This window comes from Berghia stephanieae, chromosome 6 (genome assembly GCF_034508935.2).
Source record: "Berghia stephanieae isolate SIO BIC M18660-M18661 chromosome 6, UCSD_Bste_1.3, whole genome shotgun sequence".
Taxonomy (NCBI): domain Eukaryota; kingdom Metazoa; phylum Mollusca; class Gastropoda; order Nudibranchia; family Aeolidiidae; genus Berghia; species Berghia stephanieae.
The window spans coordinates 43,346,876-43,371,556 of NC_088365.1; the positions used below are offsets into that span (position 1 = coordinate 43,346,876).

The 24,681-nt window shown below is 32.5% G+C and overlaps 2 protein-coding genes across 4 annotated transcripts in view; one reads left to right on the plus strand and one right to left on the minus strand.

Annotated features, from left to right (window-relative positions):
• The window catches only part of LOC144975071 (somatostatin receptor type 4-like), a 52,247-nt gene extending 35,561 nt beyond the window's left edge, over positions 1-16,686 (minus strand). Inside the window, exons 1-2 of one of the 2 annotated variants that reach the window (XM_078918763.1) lie at positions 16,494-16,686; positions 2,106-2,204 (exon numbers count right to left, since the gene is read on the minus strand). The gene's annotated coding sequence lies outside the window, so the exon portion shown is untranslated. Of the gene's footprint in view, positions 1-2,105; positions 2,205-2,999; positions 3,212-16,493 lie in introns of those variants that run through there. The other variant, XM_078918764.1, reaches the window with a different exon arrangement.
• LOC144975069 (stabilin-2-like) overlaps positions 1-24,681 on the plus strand; it is a 140,391-nt gene that overhangs the window by 95,694 nt on the left and 20,016 nt on the right. For both annotated transcript variants that reach the window (XM_078918761.1, XM_078918762.1), the window contains exons 26-29: positions 20,434-20,585; positions 21,525-21,645; positions 23,334-23,426; positions 24,473-24,571. In XM_078918761.1, the coding sequence (XP_078774887.1) occupies positions 20,434-20,585; positions 21,525-21,645; positions 23,334-23,426; positions 24,473-24,571 (465 nt within the window). The remainder of the gene's footprint in view (positions 1-20,433; positions 20,586-21,524; positions 21,646-23,333; positions 23,427-24,472; positions 24,572-24,681) is intronic.

Genomic DNA, 24,681 nt, shown 5'->3' on the forward strand with positions numbered 1-24,681 from the left:
TATAACCATATTTGTCAGAATATGAATCGCTCTGAAATCATATTTAAAAAATAAATGATGATTTCATTTTACATTGCCTTCTCATACCTACACACACTTGATGGCTCGCGATCAAGTACAAAATAAATTTATGGTCGTTGATGTAACGTCCTCCTATTTTTAATCTCTGTTCTAAAAGTTTCGCATATCATCATATATTCCACCACAAGCGTGGTTGTCCTCTATCGTCGTCTGTTGTTCTATAATATATATATATATATATTATATATATATATATATATATATATATATGTATATATATGTATATATATATATATATATAATATATATATATATATATATATATATATATATATATATATATATATATATATACATATATATATATATTATATATATATATATATATATATATATATTCATTTATCTAATATTTTTATCTTTCAATGTTCTGGGTCTCTTTATCTTTCTGCATGTATTTATATAACTGTATCTATAAAATCATCTGTATAATTAAGCATTATCTATTGGTCTCTATTTGTTTCATTTATCTGAATTAAAAAAAAAAGAAAACTATATATTTCATTAACTGTGTGTATCTATTTATCTATCCGTATCTCTATCTCTATCTAAATATTAATGTCACTATTCATTTATCTTTGTAACTAGCTATCTAGCTGTCAGTCTATTTATCTATTTTCCATTTATCTATCTATCTATCTATCTATCTATCTATCTATCTTGTTTTTTTGTTTTTGTTTGAATGTCTGCCTGTTTGTACGTAGGTATGTCTAACTATTATATTATATATATATATATATATATATATATATATAATTTTATATATATATATATGTATATATATATATATATATATATATATATATATTATATATATATGTATCCACCTCTTTTTAGAGATATAATATTATTGAAAAATCGATTTCGATCTATTATTTAACTTTTTATCTTTCAATCTCTCTATCTATCTATCGATCTATCTATCTATCTATCTATCTATCTATCTATCTATCTATCTATCTATCTATCTATCTATCTCTCTATCTATCTACCTACCTACCTATCTATCTATCTATCTATCTATCTATCCATCTATCTATCTATCCAACTATCTATCTATCTGTTTAAAGGTTTGTCTCTTTATGTGCATGTGGTTTGTCCGACTTTCTATCTATCTATGTATACCTTTATCAATATATCTATCTATCTATAAATCAATCAATCCATCTATCTATATATCTATCTATCTATATATATTTGAATGTTTGTTTATTTGTATGTGCATTGTCCGCATTTCTACCTATCCATTTATCTTTATCTAAATGTCTATCTATCTAGCACTCAATCAATTAATAAATCTATCGAGCTATCGTTCTATCTATCTATCTATGTATATAATATTTCAAGAATAATGTCAAGTATTAAAATTATACTTGAAATACTTTATAAATAGTTCCTTTCATAAAAAAAACTGAGCACTATTGCTTCATGGTTTTTGTTTTTATAATTTTATATCTGATCTATCTATCTATCTATCTATCTATCTATCTATCTATCTATATATATATATATATATATATATATATATATATATATATATATATATATATATCTTTCTATCTATCTATCTTTCTATCTACGTGTTTTTCGCAATAATTTGTCGACGGTGTGAACATCTGAGCGGTGTGGTGTATTGTCTAGTTTTTTAAGAATCGAATAATGTTGAACATGTCCAAATAGCCTGATGGTGTCCTTAGATAATATATTTAACAAGCATTACTTCATTGCACTCAGGAGTGGTTGAGTACCAGGTTGATGGCATTAATAGGTATGTTTAATGCTATTTATGAAAACGCTATGCTATATAAAATGGAAACATAGATTGAGAATCAAATGCAAATTAAAAATTGTAAGTGCAAGTGCATTTTATTTTGTATCTAAATAATCACTTAGTTGATTTGAAATCTATGAATCTATCTTGTTATCAAATTATTGATTTATTTGATTTTCTTTTATTCACAAAATTAATGGAGAAAGATTATAACAGAAGTTATTTTGATAAAAAGAATGAATGGCATACTTACCCGATGATCTGTGTTTGTGAAGAATTTATAGCACCTTGTCATGCACTTATTGACCAGCTGGAGTCAGTTGTCACAATAAGTCAACTAACTTTCAAGCGGCTGAAAAACAACACATGAATTTAACTCTTATAAAATGTCCTATTAAGTTTATAGACATATATTTGGTTGGTGATTTACACAAGATCTTCGGCTGGTTTTACGAATGCACTTAAAGTTGATAAAAAATAAATCGCTATTTGATTTTTAGAAATAGTTTATTTTGTAAAGTAATTACTTTTATTTAAAGAAAAATGCCTGACATGTCTAGATGGGAACTTTACAAGTACCTTTAAACGGAGTGATGTCGCGATGACTGAATAATGAACTAGCAGTTAAAAATATTAAAGTTTGGACAAGTTCTTTTTAAGAAGAAAGAAGATAGCATCATAATTTTTTTTTAAAAAAACAATAGAAAACATTTAGGCCAGAAAACTCGTCCTTCCAACATCGATCGATTTAAATGACCCTCATCTTGGCAAAAACTCTCAAACCTGTGACTTCGAGAAGCACGCCAGTTTATTGGTTAGGCACTAGTTTTGCCCCGACCTAATATCAGTCATAGGCGATGGGTCACAATGTGGCTTTCCATCATAGAACTAGTAAAGAATAAAAATCGGCTTTATTATATTGGTTTTTAAAATTCAAATCACTGCATGGTTATATCACAAGAGTAAAACTGACGGGCGTTACAAGAGTTGTGTTCTTTAAAATCTAATGCTTATATACTTTTTGTCATATCAGACTGTTAAATAGTTTTAGATACAATGGCACAAGCGGGTTGATCTATCAAATGCTCTAAATTAAAGTCCTATCACTGCTCTAGTCATGATGGCTAGAGTTTTTGAGGGCACATACACTTATATGTTTTTGTATACGTTTTATCTGATAGAATAGATGTGCGAGCTGGAACATTAGATCAGCTAACGATTGGTTGAAGAATTATTAATGACACCAGATCACGAGAACTTGATTATCGAAGACTAAAGTTTGAAAATAACGTGGTGAGCGAGTTGTTGGGTGATAGAATATTGACCCTCTCTCTCTCTCTCTCTCTCCCTCCTCTGTCCATAATACATACTAGTTCATTTCGAAAAAGTTTACTATACGAGAGGGAAGGATCAAGAAAGTTTGAAGTGTGGCGCTAGCATCATTGTAATCACTAACATGGCATCGCAAGAAATCACGCGCGTGGTGATAGAGGGTGAGATCAGAGTTGCCAGACTTAGTTTGCAAAAAATGCCAAACAAGTCACAGATAAATGATTTGGAAAAAAGACGAATTTTTCCATCTTCTATCTTTCTGCTAAAAGGCATATAAAAATGAAAACGATTCTTATTTTTCTTATCCCACCTTAATTTGATAAATAGTTTATTACATTATTAAATGGTTGAAATTAAACGTTTTTGTTAAAATGAAAAAAAATAACCAAAAAAAAAAAAAAACAAACAAAAACAACAACAACAGCAACTGACAAACAACCAAAACAAACCGGAATACGCAATCCAAGATTATAGAACTTTGTTTTAAAAAAGCCAAACTGGCAGTACGCGTATGGTTATCGAAGTAGTGATCAATGATGTTCAGAATGATGGTGCTAGAGATTAAGCAGAGTTTTCTATACCTACTACATATGATGATGAATTTACAGTGTGACAGCTCAGTTCTGTGCGTTGAGAGGAGAGAAAGTCACGAAAGATGATGACCAATCATTGAGATCAAATCAGGCGCGTTTATAATTGAAAGAGTTATTATGTAGATCGTTTATCAATTGAGAAGCCGAAGTCGTGACGTCAGACCTTCCATTCTTCCGGTTCAAAACTCAATGGAAGTGTGTAACCAGTCCTTCAAATTATAATCAAACCATAAGGTGGCACAACTATTTTAATAGCAGAATGTAAAGGCATGTATACTTATGATTACGCGATGTAAAAGAGCAAAAATGCATGATCTTTACTGTAGACCTGCTTTAATTGGGCCTAGAAAATAAGTTGCCATCCCCCTGAAACCAGAAGATTAGTTGCATAAGGTATGTATGCAGTGCTCCGGAAGATTTGCATTACACTACCAGTCAGACTAGAACCGGTAATTTGATTATCACACGTTTGCTCCATACTAATATTATACATATGATCAATAAAAAACTCGGATACGATCAATGGCTAGACGTCAAATTATGAAAATCGACAGTAAACACTGATTATTTTAAGATAATGGAAATGAATATGATGAGAAGATGTCCATCATTATAACTATTTTCTTTCTTCTTCTTCTTCTTCTTCTCTCTTCTTCTTCTTCTTTTCTTCTTCTTCTTTCTTCTTCTTCTTCTTCTTTTTTCTTTCCTTCTTCTCTCTTCTTCTTCTTCTTCTTCTTCTTCTTCTTCTTCTTTTCTTCTTCTTCTTCTTCTTCTTTCTTCTTCTTCTTCTTCTTCTTCTTCTTCTTTCTTCTTTCTTTTTTCTTCTTTTCTTCTCTTCTTCTTCTTCTCTTCTTCTTCTTCTTCTTCTTCTTCTTCTTCTTCTTCTTCTTCTTCTTCTTCTTCTTCTTCTTCTTTCTTCTTCTTCTTCTTCTTCTTCTTCTTCTTCTCTTCTTCTTCTTCTTCTTCTTCTTCTTCTCTTCTTCTTCTTCTTCTTCTTCTCTTCTTCTTCTTCTTCTTCTTCTTCTTCTTCTTTTCCTTCTTCTTCTTCTTCTTCTTCTTCTTCTTCTCTTCTTCTTCTTCTTCTTCCTTCTTCTTTCCTTCCTTCTTCTTCTTTTCTTCTTCTTCCTTCTTCTTCTTCTTCTTTCTTCTTCTCTTCTTCTTCTTCTTCTTCTTCTTCTCTTCTTCTTCTTTTCTTCTTCTTCTTCTTCTCTTCTTCTTCTTTTCTTCTTCTTCTTTCTTCTTCTTCTTCTTCTTTCTTCTTCTTCTCTTCTTCTTCTTCTTCTTCTTCTTCTTCTTCTTCTTCTTCTTCTTCTTCTTCTTCTTCTTCTTCTTCTTCTTTCTTCTTCTTTCTTCTTCTTCTTCTCTTCTTCTTCTTCTTCTTCTTCTTCTTCTTCTTCTTCTTCTTCTTCTTCTTCTTTTCTTCTTTCTTCTTCTTCTTCTTCTCTTCTTCTTCTTCTTCTTCTTCTTCTTCTTCTTCTTCTCTTCTTCTTCTTCTTCTTCTTCTTCTTCTTCTTCTTCTTCTTCTTCTTCTTCTTCTTCTTCTCTTCTTCTTCTTCTTCTTCTTCTTTCTTCTTCTTTCTTCTCTCTTCTTCTTCTTCTCTTCTTCTTCTTCTTCTTCTTCTTCTTCTTCTTCTTCTTCTTCTCTTCTTTCTTCTCTTCTTCTTCTTCTTCTTCTTCTTCTTCTTCTTCTTTTCTTCTTCTTCTTCTTCTTCTTCTTCTTCTTCTTCTTCTTCTTTCTTCTTCTTCTTCTTCTTCTTCTTCTTCTTCTTCTTCTTCTTCTTCTTCTCTCTTCTTCTTCTTCTTCTTCTTCTTCTTCTTCTTTCTTCTTCTTCTTCTTCTTCTTCTTCTTCTTCTTCTTCTTCTTCTTCTTCTTCTTCTTCTTCTTCTTCTTCTTCTTCTTCTTCTTCTTCTCTTCTTCTTCTTCTTCTTCTTCTTCTTCTTCTTCTTCTTCTTCTTTTTTCTTCTCTTCTTCTTCTTCTTCTTCTTCTTCTTCTCTTCTTCTTCTTCTTTCTTCTTCTTCTTCTTCTTCTCTTCTTCTTCTTTTCTTCTTCTTCTTCTTCTTCTTCTTTTCTTCTTCTTCTTCTTTTTTCTTCTTCTCTTCTTCTTCTTCTTCTTCTTCTTCTTCTTCTTCTTCTTCTTCTTCTTCTTTTCTTCTTCTTCCTTCTTCTTCTTCTATCTTCTTCTCTTCTTTCTTCTTCTTCTTCTTCTTCTTCTTTTCTTCTTCTTCTTCTTCTTCTTCTTCTCTGCTTTTTTTACTTCTTCTTCTTCTTTCTTCTTCTTCTTCTTCTTTTCATCTATTCATTCTCTCTCTTCATATCTCATTATCTATCATTCATTACTATATCATATCTCTATCCTTCTTATTATTATTATATAGATTCATATATTATTATTATATATATATATTATATATATATTATATAGTATAGATTAGAGTTTTTAGAATAAAATCAATGAAGGATGGAAAATGAGATCGTCTCTAATTCAATAGTTGTCCTACTATCAACATATTGATTAGAGAGAAAATGTGTGTGTGTGTTGTGTGTGTGTGTTTGTATTTGTGTATGTGCGTGTGTGTGCGTATGTGTGCGTGCGAGTGTTAGTGTGTGTGTGTCCGTGTGATGCGTGTTTGTGTCTGTGAGTTTTAAAGATTTTGATGTGCGTATGTATAAAGACCATGCTAAGGGCAATTTTGTGCTTCTTGAACATGAGCAACAGCGTCAAATACGTTGCAAAATGCAATCACTCCCCAGCATTAAATATGCACATTTATATTACAAAATCATTGATGCATAAGTTTTTCGAATTCCGATAAAGCAAGGTCAGTCAACGCAAATTTGGGCTTATTCACGAGCATTTTTATGAGATTCATCTTCGTTTACTTTGGAGTAATTATATCATATTTATTTAACTCATAATGATATTATGGGTTTTAAGAATTGCTGAAAAAATAATAAATAATTATATCATGATGATTATTATTATTATTATTATTATTATTATTATTATTATTATTATTATTATCAATAATAATAATAATAATAATAATAATAATAATAATAATAATAATAATAGTAATAATAGTAATACGACTGCTTTGCCTGTGAGGCATGTTGTCTACCATATGAGCTATCGAAACGTAGGCTTCTAGAGGTAAATCATGATCGTCTATATATATATGATTTGTGTTGTAATGTTACGACAATGTATCTAAATTATTTGAGTCACAATGTCAGATTTTATTATTGTCTAACTCCGAAAAATGCTGACTTCAAGTCTCGAAGACTTGATAAAGTTATCATCATTTTGAATTACAGTTCAATAAATAATTCTAGATTATGTCATATTGTTATTTTAAAAATCTACTTTTTTTCTTCAAATTTTGTTTATTTGTTTGTTTCTTATTTTTAAATTTGCTTAGTTTAAAAAAAAAAAAAAAATATATATATATATATATATATATATATATATATATATATATATATATATATATATATATATATATATTATCGATGCGATACAGGCTCGATTCAGTGCCGTCTCAAAACTAGTTTCGCTGGAAGACGAGTATAGAACCTATTATAATCACTATCAGTTCTCCAATCACACTACATACTGCTAATCGATTATTGATTTTAGCCTCGTTTTTGTTTTAACAGCAAGTACAAAAGCAAACCAATAAAAACACGAAATAAAACAAACAAACAAAAAACAAAACAAACAAAAAACATTTAAAATCAAACCAAAAAAAAAAACATACCAAAAAAAAAAAAAAAACATACAACACAAAAACAAAAACAAAAACATAAAATAAAAACAACCGAAAAACAAAAAAAAAAAAAGAAATCCCAAACAAATCAATCATTCGGTCGACCAGTTCTAGACGCCTCCATGCCTGTTCTTTGAACATGGCTACAAATTAAAAGGGGGGGGGGGGAGTGATGGAGATTTACTTTTTTGTTTGTTTTGATCATTACAATTTTGTGTTATTAATTGAGGTGCTGTTGTTTGAATACTATTTTTTTTGTTTCGATTTCTTTGCTTAAATTTTGTTACTTTATTTTTGTTTATATGTTTGTCCCGTTAGTTTTTTATTTTTAATTGTTTGCGGTTTTTTCTTTGGCATTTTTTTTTTCAATTCTGTACCATAGATTTGATATTCAGCACAGATTCTTTCGTCATAAGTAAAAAAGCAAACGAAAATATGAGCTTTTATAAAGGGCAATTTCCACTAAACGTGTTCAAAGCTCTTTACAAGAGGTCCATAGCCAACAGCAACATTTAACATATAGGACGAGACATGACGCCTGTTTTTGGATTGAGGCAATGCTGTTAACAGCTAGGCATTCAATTTACACCTGAGTACAGTGAGAGAATGTGAAAAGTTTTCCAAAGAATCAAATATGCGCTACTCAGAGCGGGAACCCAAGACCTTCCGACCCGAAGGAACGTGTCATATCACTAGACCACATTGCTCTTTATTACCAGTTTGAGGCTCGTGCCACTTAAAGTTACTTTTTTCTGGCCAAAATTGAAAAATGTATTTTTGTCATTGAAAGGCAGAATTGATAGAGCAATTAACCTTAAAATTGGCTGTTCATATTTGGTTGATTACTGTGGTTCATTAGAGCCTAGGAGTGTAATACCATCGCCATGCAGAACAACTGATAATAACCCAAAATGATATTTAATTCACACTGAACTATTATATAAAGTCACGCTATCAAACATCAAATTCCATCCAAAACAGTGGGATGACCGCAGTTTTTGAAAATGATAATTTAATAATAATAATAATAATAATAATAATAATAATAATAATAATAATAATAATAATAATAATAATAATAATAGTAATAGTAATAATAATAATAATAATAATAATGATAATAATAATAATAATAATAATAATAATAATAATGATAATAATAATAGTAATAATAATAATAATAATAATAATAATAATAATAATAATAATAATAATAATAATAATAATAATAATAATAATAATGTATTTATATTACACCAGTGTCTGCTCCCTAATTTCTCAATTTGATGTTTTCTTCAGGGAAATAAACAAAACACTTGTATTTTTGTTATCATATGGCTTTTGGTCAATAATATATTGTCAAACTAACAAACTAGCCTGCAGGTCAATTCATAAATCTTTAATACCACGACGTTCTCTGGCATATTGTCCGAAGAAGAAAGATAAAACTCTATAAACGTTGTGTTAACGGTCTTTATAGTTGTCGTGGAAACGTAGATGATAAATAAACACATTATGATTATTGTTGGTTATTAACAGTTATTACAGGTTATTATGATGGTTATATATAATAGGTCTAGAGCTTATTGAATTATTTTTTTTCAGATATAGAATACAATATTCGAGACTAATTATTTTTTGGTACAACTAGTGACTACTTCATGTTGACTTCGGCTTTATTATAATAGGAGTCCGTCATCTCTGTCGAGGTTCATCCTAGTGATGACGGATCCTGCATTAAACACAACATATTAAATCTTGCTAGACTTTAGATAAGGTTATACTCTCTTTCAAAAGTACTTTCCGCCATTCAAACATACCCAGTTTTCAAGTCATAACTGATTTGAATTAAAATGTCAAAAAAAACAAAAAAAAAAAACAAAAAAAAAACAAGAAAACAGCAAAAAGAAAATATAATTCCTACAACTACTAGTCACTTTGCAATTGAGGCAAGTACTTAACAAGCTGAATTATTGTTAATACCGACACACTTATTTGCAGGTCTGATAGCCCAATTCCTTATGGGCCCATTGTTGTGATGGAAATCTCAAAACAATGACGCAAAATATTGTCCATTACAACAATATTAAATTAGGCCCATATACGAGTTCGCATGTTAGACCTGCATGTATATATATATATATATATTATATATATATATATATATATATATATATTAATCACAATTTGTGGTTTGATGTCATACGGTGATTTTTGTGCTGTCTTCATTAATTTAATGTATGAGAAAAGTATGTGAATAATTTAGAGAAAAAAATGAAAATAAGTTTTATTAAATAGCTTCGCGCTACAATTTTCTCTATACTACGTTTTTTTGCGGACTCAGTCCTTTGAGTCCTCTCTCTCTCTCTCTATATATATATATATATATATATATATATATATATATTATATATACATATATATATATATATATATATATATATGTATATATATATATATATATATCTTTCATTCCCGTGCACACACATACACACACACACTCACACACACACACACACACACACATTTTTACTTGTAATGTTCTAACCATTATGACAATGCAAGACTTATAACATATATCGTGTTTACTTGAGGCAAGCCAAAGGCCGAGACGTAGTTTGTTATGTGTTGTTCCCTTATATTATATGAGTCACATTTACTCACTTTATCTGTCTCTCAGGGGCAAAATTGAACTTTTTTACGATGCATTATTTCTCCAATTTTGTGAGAAGACGATTCGATATGGAGACTTCACCGTTTTATGGATCGAGCAATACATCCATAATCGCCAGTATTTATATAAGAAAAAAAATTATTTTTTTAAATAAAAAAACAATAAAAAATACACATTGCGTTTTTATGCTGCAAAAGTAGAAAACTGTAGGGGCTGCCTGGAGCCGGTGATCGTAAAATACTAACGAAAGAGTGAAAATGGAGAGGCTTCGTATGGCTTTGTATACAACTTATTTTTCATTATATTTTATTTGTTTTCCACGTTTATTTGTGTACAGTTGTGCTGACGAAGGGTTTGTGCCCGAAACGTCCATTGTCTGTTTTGTTCCCATACGAAGCCTCTCCATTTTCACTCTTTCGTTAGTATTTATGCTGCACAGTATTCACTAACGATGAGAAATAATATAGGGTATGGAGTAATGCCAGATGAATACAGGATGGCTCAGTGGCTAGTGCGGCTGATAACTCTCTCTCTCTCTCTCTCTCTCTCTCTCTCTCTCTCTCTCTCTCTCTCTCTCTCTCTCTCTCTCTCTCTCTCTCTCTCTTTCTTTCTTTCTTTCTCTCTCTATCTCTCTCAGCCAGGCGAAGGGTGCCGTGTCAGTTGGATCCCGAGTCTGGCTCTCTTCGCGATACTTATATTCTCTTATTATAGATATATAATAAAGTTGACGTCACTCGGGTCTTTGTCATTGTTTATTGCCATCCGCGTTTATGAGTAATTCTCACTAAATGGTATTAATCAGATTATAAACGTTTAAAGTTAGACATAGTTTTGTTTGTTGGTCCTTTATACTTCCGCTTTTTAAAAAAAAACATATATAGTGAAATAATATTCAAAGAAATTGAAGATATGAAAGGTGTCGTCGTTGGAGGACAGAATATGAATAGCATAAGAATGCAGACGGTGATGCTCTGATGGCCTACTCTCCAGAAAACGTGCAGAAAATTTTAGATATACTGGTGTGCAAAAGCGAAGAGATGGGCCTGAAATTAAATGTTAAAGGAACCTATTGCATGGTGGTCTCAAAGAATGACAACAACACGACCTTCTACTTGTCAAGTAAAGGAGAGACCATCAAACAAATAAATAAATTTATTAGGCACTATCCTTACCCGTGACGCACGTGACATGGAGGATATAAAACAAAGAATAGCAATAGCACAAACGTGTTCCATAAAATGCGACCAGTTGTGTCAAACAACAACCTAAAGTTGAAGACCAGAATGAAAGTAGTGGAATCATATGTTATAAGTACACTTTTATATGGTTGTGAAACGTGGACACTGGACAAAGAATGTACGAGGAGAATAGAGGCATTTGAGATGTGGATGTATAGAAGAATGTTGAGGCTATCATGCTCAGACAGGTATACGAACGAGGAAGCGTTGGAGAAGGTGAGAAATGGAAGAATGTTGATCGATACCACCAGAAAGAGGCAGTTAAGGTTTCTGGGACATGTGTGGAGAAGAGACGGAATAGAAAAGTTGGTAACATTTGGGATTATCGAAGGAATGAGAGCTAGAGGTTGACAAAGAATGACATATCTAAATATGCTAAGAATGGCCAAAAGTGATTTAAAAAGCAACGCAGATTTCATGCGCACCACAGAAGATCGTGATTCAAGGAGACAGCTGACCGGCAAGGTGCTCAAGAGTACAAGCCACGATGGATGATGATGGTGATTGTGAGAAAATTTGAGTAAAGTGCCTTTTCCAAGGACTCAACTATGCGCCGAGCGAGGCTCGAACCCAGGACCTTCCGATCCGAAAGCGAGTGCCACACCACTAGACCACATAGCCGTACTAGTAGTAGTAGTAGTAGTAGTAGTAGTAGTAGTAGTAGTAGTAGTAGTAGTAGTAGTAATAGTAGTAGTAGTAGTAGTAGTAGTAGTAGTAGTAGTAGTAGTAGTAGTAGTAGTAGTAGTAGTAGTAGTAGTAGTAGTAGTAGTAGTAGTAGTAGTAGTAGTAGTAGTAGTAGTAGTAGTAGTAGTAGTAGTAGTAGTATTGGTAGTAGTGTAGTAGTAGTATAGTAGTAGTATGGTAGTAGTATAGTAGTAGTAGTAGTAGTAGTAGTAGTAGTAGTAGTAGTAGTAGTAGTAGTAGTAGTAGTAGTAGTAGTAGTAGTAGTAGTAGTAGTAGTAGTAGTAGTAATAGTACATTTCCGATGTCATTCCAGTACATTAAAAAAAAACAGTACAACACAATTTCAGACACTGACTTATGCTGGCTATTAACACTGACCAAACACCCGCATCTCAAAGAACGAATAAAAAGGGAAATAATACGAAAAAGAGAAGAAAAGCGATATTGATTATTATTAGTATTATTATTATGTTACTATTGATTATACCCAAGCTAATTATGCCCAATGGCAAGTGATAATAATGATAAAATTGTCGGCGAGCTAGTGAACATTTTCTTTGTTCTATACACTCAACCTGGGGGTGAAGGCAGATTTAGGATTATTGACAACAGATATATTTATATCGAGTAATTTTTCTGCCTTTGTGGTGTGTCCACAAATTGTCTCAGTACAGTATAATGTCACAGTGAAACTGATGATGCCAAAAAGTGGTTTTGTAGTAGAAATAAACAAAAAAAATGTGGGATTTTCAATTTGTCACTTTATGGAACTAGCTATGGCTATTGTTTTTGGGGTTTGTTTTTGTTTTTGTTTTGTTTTTTTGTTTTTTTTAGTGGTTGAACTACCTGGACATCTTACCTCATTGTGACGCTGGGTTACATACCATATCATATTATATTGAGATGACTTGACAAATGTTCTAGATCTGAGAGTCATTGAAGTTTTGAGTTTTAATATTTTTGACGAATTGGGAGCGAGGTTCCAGCTTTGAATTTGAGAGTCATTGCCAAGATGATGGTCATTTAAATCGATCGATTTTTGAAGGACTAGATTTTTGGCCAAATTATTTAGTGCATGGTTTTCAAGAGTACGACAGGCATGGCAATTAACTGGTAGAAATGTCTACTGTAGTTACAACACAAGATAGTTATTTAACTCTCTCTCTTTACCAGCCATTTTCAGGATTTTCCCCAATAACTTCACACCCAACTAACACAAAAATATTTTTTATCACTCAAACACAATAACAGTAAGTTCTTGCAGTAAATAATTTCTTTAGCAAAACATATCTACTCTACAACACACTGTTCATTTTCTTTAAATTTTATAATGTACAAGATAAATTTGAATAAGAAAAATGTTGGTTGTCGTAACGGTTGTGACGATTTTCCTGTAGTTGTTAAGGAGAGGGTTAAGCAGATATGATCTTAAAGAAATTAAAGCTGCCTTTTAGGTGATTCATAAAATGGATAACCAAAACTTTGCACACAATTCTTTGGTTAATAAGTAGGATTTAATATAGATAGACGCAAATGCAAAAAGTCACAATGCTCGATGCATTGGGATTAATCATCAATATCGGGAGTAAAGTGAAAGGACATAACGTCGGCGCTTAACTTGCTGCGCGAAATGACGAATTTTTTATTTTTTTTATTATATTGCCCTGCTTGATGCACAAAACAACCTGATTCCCAAATACAAATATTAAAAAAATACGCACTTAAAAATAAACCCTAGGTTATTAAAATTTATCCCCGCCCCCTAGTGACTTCTTATCTAAATATGTAAATTAAAGTCAGACCTTGAAAATGAGAGGAGGGAATGTTACAGTGCCAGACAAAACGTTAAGAAAAAAAGGGGAAAAAACAAAATACAAAACAAAACAAAAACGATTCTCTAAAAGATCAGCCCATCTACAATTTGGACTAGTTTCGGGCTTTATGAGTACAGGTAATTAGGAAGTATCGGGTTTGATCCTTAGTCTAAAGAAGGCTATTATTTGGGACTGCTTTTGGACTTTTGTTGGTTTTACCGTTCTGTTGTTGCTTTGTTTGGCACTTTATCAACATAATCTTTTCGGGTTTTTATTTTGCACCAGCTTCTTGTCATAAAAAGTTAATTTTTATTTGCATCTTTTGTATAAAGTCGATTATCAACCTTCATTGAAAAGATTTGACATAACATTATTTTGTTATGATCCGAGTAGAACGTTGCTTTTGTGACACAAACAGATAAAAGAAAAAGCAGTCCTTCTCACTTTTACAGTTCCTTTTTACTATGTAAAAGTCAGTTTTAATATTAAGAGCAATTTGGAAAACAAAATTTGAAATCTAGGGAATGCTCCTTGGTCCTATTTAGGCTTTATGCTACAAAAGGTATTTTCATCACGTACATGTCAGGTGGATTTCATTAAGATTGAAAAATTGAATCTTCAATAATTCTTCAAAGATTAAAAAAACACCTAATACGATAATAATATAATGCATAATTAACTTCCAAAATTCAAAGGAAACAGCCATAAGTTTGCCTTATTAATTCGTCCTTTTATATTCTAGGAAATTCCAAGTTTGTAAAAGCGACTTATTCCAGTCCAAATAAAATATACTGTCATGAAATATACACCGGCATAATAGAGAAATGGGAAAAAACCCGGATATGACGTCACACGGTGTGATAAGGTATCTTTGGATCCGTTGGAAACTCAGGCGTGCATTGACAAAACGATTTTTGTTACTTTGACCTGATCAATCTCACAACTCGGCTTTTAAACAATCTTAACTCTGAAATTTCAAAAAAGTTCCATAGAATCCTTGAATTGTTGACTATCTATCAGGTTTGAGGATATCTTAATCTATCTATAAACAACAAATAGGTTTTCAGGACAAAACAAAACATAAAATTAAAATGCGGTTTGTCAATTGACGCAATTCTGAAGTGACATTTTAAAGCCCTGAATTTTACAAGTTCTGCTTTCCAATAATCACGTAGAAGCAACGGGAGATGACAAACAAATGTATTAGAGGAATCGAAAAACTGCCAGATTTTAGTTGTGACCTAAATTTTCATATTACGATTCCAGACGAAAATATTAATTTAATTATGTCATTCAAAGCCTACCATATCAGTGCTTTTCGATAAATCTATTAGAATAATCTGGACGAGAAAACTGGCGTCTGTCGTAGACAATTTTACTAATTGAATTACAAATTAGAAATAAGGTAAATATTTTAAAACAACTGATAAGTGTGAACGATGACAAATAAAACAAATCTAAAACGTTTATATACATGATTGTCAAAAATGCGTGGACGCAAATCAGAAAACTAGATATAACAAAAGACTAAAGGCATTATGATAAATGCAAACATCAAAGTTCACTCTTAAATACCACTCTCCTCCCCCTTTTATACCCCCTACAGATTCACACACACAAATTCATATTCTGAAACACACGTTCGATAAATACCAAACAGACAAACCAATACATTTTAAGATAGATAGATAGATAGATAGATAGATAGATAGATAGATAGATAGATAGATAGATAGATAGATAGATAGATAGATAGATAGATATAAAATTGCAGAATGAGAGAAGGTAGGAGAGAGCTGGAAAAAGAAAGCGAAAAAGAGAAAGAAAGGGGGAGGGGAAAGGACAAAACTCCGTTGACATAAATGAATTCATGATTCGAGAACAGGAAAATGTTTCGTAACTCGGTCTCCACATGGCATGGATATGACAAACACCTGACAATAATGGAATTTTTTAAAAATATGATCATTTTGTCTTTACTGCTATGAAATTCAAGAAAAAGAGGTGTTTTTTTTAAAAAAAAGATATAGATCTAGTCTATCTTGTGTTAACGCATAAATGGTCCAAAAAGGGCATATTTTTGTGTGTCTATTTTCTCAGGTGTTTTTCCTTCTTTGGTATTATATTGGAGGGGATGGGAAGGGGTGTGATTTGTTTTATTCTGTTTTAAGACATTTTCATTTTTTTAATCTATATACTACTTTATGCTTCATTCAATAGTATTTACAGGATCTTTAGCTTTGAAATGCTTACTGCAATTGATGTTAGAAATGACCCATTAGTCGGATGTCATCCTGATTTCTGTCGTATGAAAACTAAAATTTGGAGAGGACACTGGCCTGTCACATGCCACACCGGATTCGACATAAACCTAACTTGTATTGCAGTGTTGAAAATAGACAAAGGGTCAGGTAAAAATACGATTCTACGTTAATTCGAACAAGCTCCCTTTGCGTTTACAACAAGTGCTCTATCAAATGGATTATCTATCATTGCATGCTCAATCAAAAAGTGTCAATGAAACTGTGGTCACTCACCATAAATCAGAAAAAAACAAGTCAGAAAAGACTATTATCTCTAATAAATCCGTTTCAATGCTTGAAACTTTCTGCTTTTTTTTCTTTTCAACAACTAAATCGGTAGTGAAATTTACTACAGACCTCGTAAAACGTAAACAAAACCGGCTCGTTAAATTTCCACCACTTGGCAGCAACGTTTTGACTTTTTGACGGAGATTCAACATTTCATTATATTATTATTATTATTATTATTATTATTATTATTATTATTATTATTATTATTATTATTATTATTATTATTATTATTATTATTATTATTATCATTGTTATAATCTACCTGTCTGGAGATGAAAAAAAATCTCGTATTCTAACTCTGACTTATCTTGCTTAACCCTTTACAGGTGGGGTTCGATTTTTATTCTAACCTGACATTACAGTTAGCCTTTTAAAAATAAAATCAAGTGAGCTGAATCTGTCATGCAAATTGAAATTTAAAATCAAGAAACGTCTCGCTATTACTTCTCTTTTTGGAATTCGATCTGCAATCAAAACAGTAAAGGAAATATTTGTTGAATGACAAAATACTCCCTCCGGTAAAGGGTTAACTTATTTTATTGACGGAAAATTTTCATGATGAAGGAACCTACCGGGTTTGATACTTTTCTGAGTACAGTCGAGCATGGTTAATGAAAACTCTGGTTATTGGAAATACACGATAATCCAAAATTAACCTAAATGAACTTAAAAGCAAAATCAATTTAAAGCAATCGGACCAACATTTGATAATGTTAATAATATAAATTATTGACTACACACTTCTCTTTGTGTTTAATTTAGATACGTACTGTCGTGGAAAAAGAAAAAAAAAACAATCAAATTGAATAAACATAAAGAAAAAAGCATAAAATTATATTTTGGTAAGGCAAAAAGAACAGTAAACAAATTCAAATATGAGATTTCTGCGTTATAGCCGTTGACAGGTTCAAGAACTTTAGAAAACGGCCACACATTTTAAAATAGTTTTCACAGATATCGAATTTTCTCAACTAGTATATGTATCCAATTTCTACAACATTCGGAATTGCTAAATGGTGTTTTCCTGTTGTTTCTTTTTAGGTTTGACCTACAATTGTCCTTAATATAATATTATTGTTTTGCTTATTTACTTCTTGTTTACGTTCGTCCGTCTGCTTTGGTTGATATTTTTCTTTTTATGTTACTTACTTTTGTTGTTGTTTTTTCTGTGTGTTTATTTAGTTTCTCCTTGTGTTGTACAATTTTGACAAACCCAACTCGGTATTTATCGTAATTTTGAATGAAAGACTTGGGAACAAGTAGATACACAAGATGATTTCTCCTATAGTCAAACTACTCTCGTTATGTTTTCTATTTTCATTCTTTTCTTTTTCTTTTCTTCTTCATTTCTTTTTCTTTTCTTTTTCATTTCATTTTCTTTTTAAAACCCAAGGTAGGGAAAGGACAGAATCCACCGTAAAAAATGATAGGAAGGATTTTGGAAAAACTATTCATATCTTTACGTGTTTCTCAAAGAACTGTGGCTTTCGTGCGCACACACACACACACACACACACACACACATACACACACATACGTTTATCGGGTTAACTGGTATCGACTGTGTTATTAGTCTTATCGTTAAATCACGGAGATGTAACAAGTGCACTCGAACTGCTTTGATAAAATAGAAAAATTCGCAAGTGGTTCAATTACCGGATTGATGCTATGATCGTTAAATATCAATCATAAAAATAGGAAAGGAAAATTGGGTAACCTGGTGCGTAAAAGACCAGGTTATGTTTTGGTTTATATCCAATCCTCGGCGATAAAATATAAAGGTATAATCACATTTACCGTAAAACCTCATTGCATTGCGACCGTACTTTGCTTTTCAAACAAAAGCAAAATAGTGGTATGTGGGGAATGGAGGGTGGTGGGGTGGGGGGTGGTTATGTGCTCAAAATTGAATCTATTGACAATAGTTTGAGAATTGTTTACATGTTTTATTGAAGACAAAAAAAATGTCAAAATAATCTCTTATAAGCCTATTTCATGTCATTTGACTTTAAATCATTATTTCGCATCTCGCTCAAATTATCAACATAATACCGTTTTATGGGGCCAATACTATCTCTAACGATAAAAATTAAGTCTATCTTAGGCTGCACGGCGCGTTTGGTATTTAAAAATGAATATGAATTGAGCATTAACATCGTGCAATGTCCAGTAACAAAAATAATTTAAAAACTAATTTCAACATTTATACAGGGCATTTATACGGACTGGTAACGCTCAATGCGATAAACGATATATATCCAAAGCACTTCACAAGGGGGTCCTAGCAATAAACAACATTGAATCATTAGAGAGAGAGAGAGAGAGAGAGAGAGAGAGAGAGAGAGAGAGAGTGTGAGAGAGAGTGTGAGTGTGAGAGAGGGAGAAAGAAAGAAAGAGAGAGAGAGAGAGAAAAAGAGAGAGAGAGAGAGAGAGAGAGAGAGAGAGAGAGAGAGAGAGAGAGAGAGAGAGGGGGGGCGGCTACTAGGCGCTATTATAATTTCTTATCGACAGAGGTAGCGCGGCTACAAGGCAGTTGGTTCAACTTATTTTTTTCTATCGTTATCTACGATTATTGATGGTATCGTTTTTACTAGAGATAACGGCCGTAAATGCAGCAATAAATAAGGATTGGTGAGAAGATATCCTTAGTTAACGTATTATTAATCTGAAATTATTAGTAGGGGAAAATCCCATTTCCGTTCAGGAAGGTGAAGGTCGAAGAAAATCACAAGTAGAGGAACACTATGGCGGCAGTTAGAGACACATAAATGTATTTTTGTCAGGAAATCTATATTTGATGATGCTTTTATTGGTGTTGCTTTTAGTTTTGATATTAGTTCTACTCGGATATTCATCTAAAACTGTTGAAGTTACATTTAGAAAATACTATCTTTGATCTAGGGTAAATTTTTCCTAGGAAAATTTCAAAATGTTGCCGACGTGATGAATGCATTACAGACAAATCGTTTTTTTTTTCCACAAAGACTTCAAAGTTCATGACCGATTATCTTTCCCTAGGAAGCTTAAACGGTTTGCTTTACACTCTTACCACACTCTACTCAGACACGAATGGGTGCTTGTGAAAAAATGCACGGTTTTAACTATTTGCAGTCTAATAGACTGTTCTGTGCCAATTATGTAGATTTGAGTTCCGTGCCACTTGATGGCTTAATAAATAGGTGAGGTTTTGTGCAAAATAAAATGCGTCGTTGATTTTCATGTCTGTTTATTTATCTTTACTATTTTATTGGAGTTTACACTGGCATAAATTCTTGCGGTTTTAGAGTTACCTTGCACTTATCAATATTATCAAATGATATATTAATTGCCTTAACGGTATATCTCATCATTGGCTGCTATCAATCATTACCCACTTCATTTCAAACTGGAGTTGTGCCTGATAGATTGTTGTGTAAAATGCCAAAATCGGAAGACGGAAAAAACAACACAATAATTCAAATCCCGTGATATGGGAAAAATGCCAAATAGTAATATACTCATAAACATCAAGAGAAAAGTGTATTCATTTGATAATAATCTGATAGTATTCATCTGATTTATTAAAAATGAGTATTTTGATCAAATGTCCCAACCTCGTCCCAGCCTCCAAATTGCCAATAAACAAAACATATTCTCTAACGCAAAAATATTTTTTAAAAATAAATTGTCATTTTATTGATTAATTGCTTCAAAAATGCCAAATTGGCAATCTTTGATTTGCGGTTTGTACGCATTCTTTAACACTTTTTTTCAGATCTTTAGGGAGTTTAATTAGTATTATTAGTTTGTTACAGTTACAGCTGTATCAAACATTCCGATTACCAAATTAACTTTAATAACCAGACTTTCCAAAACGGTATTAAACCATTTGTCTTTTTTCCAGTCCATCCCGAATGACAACATGTTCTTGAACTTCCGGAACTCTCCCATGACCCTCCTGGCACCAAGCGATGACGCCATGAAGTCTTTTGGAAAATTGATTAACCCCGAGACCTTCTGGAAAGAGGAAGACAGTATAATATTTAATTTTATTGAGTAAGTACAAAATACAAGTAATGACGTAAGAAGCGGAGATTCTAAATATTGAATAACCCCGATGCCTATTCCTCTCAAATCAATTTCTGAGCTCATTGTGGAAACATTATACTTGCTATAAGTCGAAAACACCCATATCGTTAATAATCTTGAATATCTGCATCGCTTGCAACCAAATTTTGTTTGTGATTCCATATTTTTAAAATCAATTGCCAATGAACAATGGATTGAATTCAGTGGCTAAAAAAGATTTAGAAAAAAAAAGAAATTCAGAATATTTACAGTCTAAGTACGATCTTGGTTTTATTACTGCCATTATGCAATATACATAATACAAGAATATCACTTTGGTGGATAATTAGATATACTATATGAGAAAAAGTATCAGCAACCCATTTATATATATTCACACACAATCACACACACACACACACACACACAGAGATACACTCACTCACACACACACAGAGAGAGAAACTCTCTCTCTCTCTCTCTCTCCCTCTCTCTCTCTCTCTCTTTCTCTCTCTCTCTCTCTCTCTCTCTAACATAAACACAGAATCACTGACAGACAGACAAACACACACATACACACGCAATCCCACAAACACATTCAAGACTCAAAATTAATATACATATATTATTTGACGCGCGTTCGCTCGCGCATTCTTTATCTCTTTCAGATCCAATGGATTAAAATATCTCTCTCTCTCTCTCTCTCTCTCTCTCTCTCTCTCTTTCTCTCTCTCTTTCTCTCTCTCTCTCTCTCTCTCTCTCCTCTCTTTCTCTCTCTCTCTCTCTCTCTCTCTTTCACTCTCTTTCACACACACAAACACACACACATGCACACACATACACACACATACACACACAAACACAAACACACACACCCACACACACATACCTGCTTCACTATGTGTTTTCCTTTTCCATTCCATCCAGATTTCATACATTGCTTGCCATCTACACGGCTGACGACCTCACGGCACAGAATGGCAGCAAATTCAAGAAATTTCCAACATTTTATGATGGGTTTTCCCTACATTTCGTGACAACAAATGGGGTAAATATGAAAACATACCTGTGTGTGCTGTTGTCGAACTTCTCAGGTTCCAAAATAATTGGAAGTGTGTATGAACAGCTTACACATTGAATCATAAAGTGGCACAACTATTTTAGTAGCGGATTTATAGGCAGATTCTAAGGCTAAGGCTCCACTGCGGGCGAAGCGGGTGGGACCTAGCGGAGCGAGAACATAAAAAAAAAAACAAATTTAAAGAGGTGATTGGCATATCATCAGCGAAACAGAGCGGAGAAAGAGATCTGACTATTTTTCTTCGCTGGCATCGCTCGATGCACACATTTTCTCCAGTCTACACAGCAGACTCTGAAAGAAATGGTCACACATTAAGCATGAATCGCTTTGAATCGCTCGCTTTCCATCGCTCTCAGTGAAGCCACAAAAGTAAATCGCTTCGCTTCGCCCCTCCCGCTTCACTCAAAGTGTTGCCTTAGCCCGAGCATTACAGGGCGTAGAAGAGCGAGGATGGCTGATCTTTAATGACGGCCAGCATTCATTTAGGCTAGAAAAAAAAAAAGAAACCAGAACAGCAGTTGCACAATAATATATTTATCCAATCCTCCGGATGACGGGAATTCCACTTTTTTCAATTACATTGGAACCAGTATTTTGACATCATACTTTCGTTCTTTATTGTTTGTTGCTACATTGAGACAACCTTTCAGGTGATTAACACTCACCATTTTTATCTATAAGCGTTACAGAGACACACGTCTATGGGTTGATTGCAGACCAAACTCGTGATCATATTTTTACAAATCAATATATTCATGGTATGTTTTAGGTGCAATACCAAATCTGACTGCCAGATGAATCGAACTAACTTACAAAACTATGTGTAACCTTAGACGGTTATAATAGTCTGGTTGGAAGAAAAATTATCATCCAATCGGCAATCTAAAAGGCTGAGTGATCTCAACGTTAAAATGAGATGAACACCACGGATTAAGTGAGTGAAAGATAGTCTGACCCGTCAAAACTTTAATGTAATTTTGAATTAAATGTATGCAATATCGGTCTATTAAATCTACATTACGAATGGGGCGGGGGGGGGGGGGGATTAAGGAAACTAAAGTCTTTTGACAACGTTATTCCTCCGATGGACGTTTAAGATAAAATGAGGTAAACTTTGACTTAAATCATACGTTTTCTGTTGACAAACGTTTTCTTCCGATTGGACAGATAAAATAAAATGAGGTCATCGTTTTGATTTATTCCATAAATTATCAAACTCCGTGCAAATTTGTTTCACGAACCTGAAATTAGGCTGTTTAAGCGGAACGAATGCATTATGCAAGCTACTTTTGCAGATAAAAGCCAATCTGTCAATCAATGTAACATGGTTGCTCTTTATGCCCTTGCAAATTTTCTAAATGATCATCTGGTCCAACGGATGATGAAATTACCCTTGATTTATAAAAGGTTTCCAACTTAGTCGTATATCAGTTTGCAAAGAATAATTTTATAATTTTTAGATTTGCCAGTAATTCTGTATTCATTGGCAAAAATTAAACATTGGCTATATGGAATGATTGTGCCTCCCCCCTCCCCCAACCCTGTTCTTTAAAAAAAAGATTATTATTTTTATTATTATTGTTATAGTAATGATTTCCCTCATTCTGTATTCTTTATCCAAAATTTGTTTAGTTCTGCAATATGGATATTTTCAGGGTCATCATATATTTGTGAACCATTCCGACTTTGCCAAGATTGTAGCAGCTGACATACCAGCCACAAATGGACGTCTTCACATCATTGATCACGTTAGTAAAAAGGCTAAATTACCCTATTACTAGCTTTCTTTACATACTACATGTGAACTTCATATCTAATAGTATTCTGCAAATGGACAGTTACAGCAATGCAACTCTCTTCTCCTTGCCATCACGAGTACTGGTCCTTTTGCAATAGCATGAACAAAACGAATTTATATTGCGCATATACACGCTACACATTGTTTGAGAGCCTGTAATATAATATGTTGTACCCTTTGCAGTGCAGTCATTTTTATTTTATAAAATTGTCTACAATTGAAACAGTGTTCATTTGAAATGCCAGTAATACGAAATTGCTGTTGAACGCGATGTTAGGATGTAATACGATGTTTACTGATTAACACGCCTGTTACGTTAGGATGTAATACGATGTTTACTGATTAACACGCCTGTTACGTTAGGATGTAATACGATGTTTACTATTTAACACGTCTATTAAGGATCTATTACGACTTTTGCTGTTTTACACACGTCTGTTAGGATCTATTAGGATTTTCGTTGTTTTACACACGCTTGCTGGGATCTATAACAACTTCTTTTCTGTTTTACACACGCATGTTAGAATCTGTTACAATTTTCACCATCAAAATCGTGATATGTATAAAATAAAATGATTACCACGTGCACACAAACACGCTCTTTATCTCTCACTCTTTCTTTCTATCTCACTCACACCCACATACAGATACATACTGGTACACACACAGACACATACACACACACACACACACACACACACATATATATATATATATATATATATATATATATATATATATATATATATATGAAACTATTATTTCAGCGTCATGGCTAATTGTTTTCTGATTGTGTGATTTTGTGAGTTTACGAGTTAAAAAATAGATTAAAGCATGTTTACCTGTGATAATGGCAATCCTCTTATTCTTACAGTCTGTGGGATTACAAAAATCGGTCTTATGTAAAGTGATCTCTCCACTACTGGTTGAGAAAAAGATCCAGCAAAAATGTATCGTCAGCCTCGATCTATTTCTTTTATATCCAATGTATTTCAGATTCTGGAACCATTCTTCCCTGACAACAACCCACCGGATTTGAAAGACTCCATAGTCGCCAGAAACAAACACTTGTCCTTGTTTGAGGAAGCGTGTAGTGTGAGTTGTTTTTGTTTTTTTAATTTGGAAATTACAGTCCTTGACGCATGAAAATGCTTGCTAGCAGAGATTATGCAAAGATAAATCTCGAAAAAAATTAAATAATCATA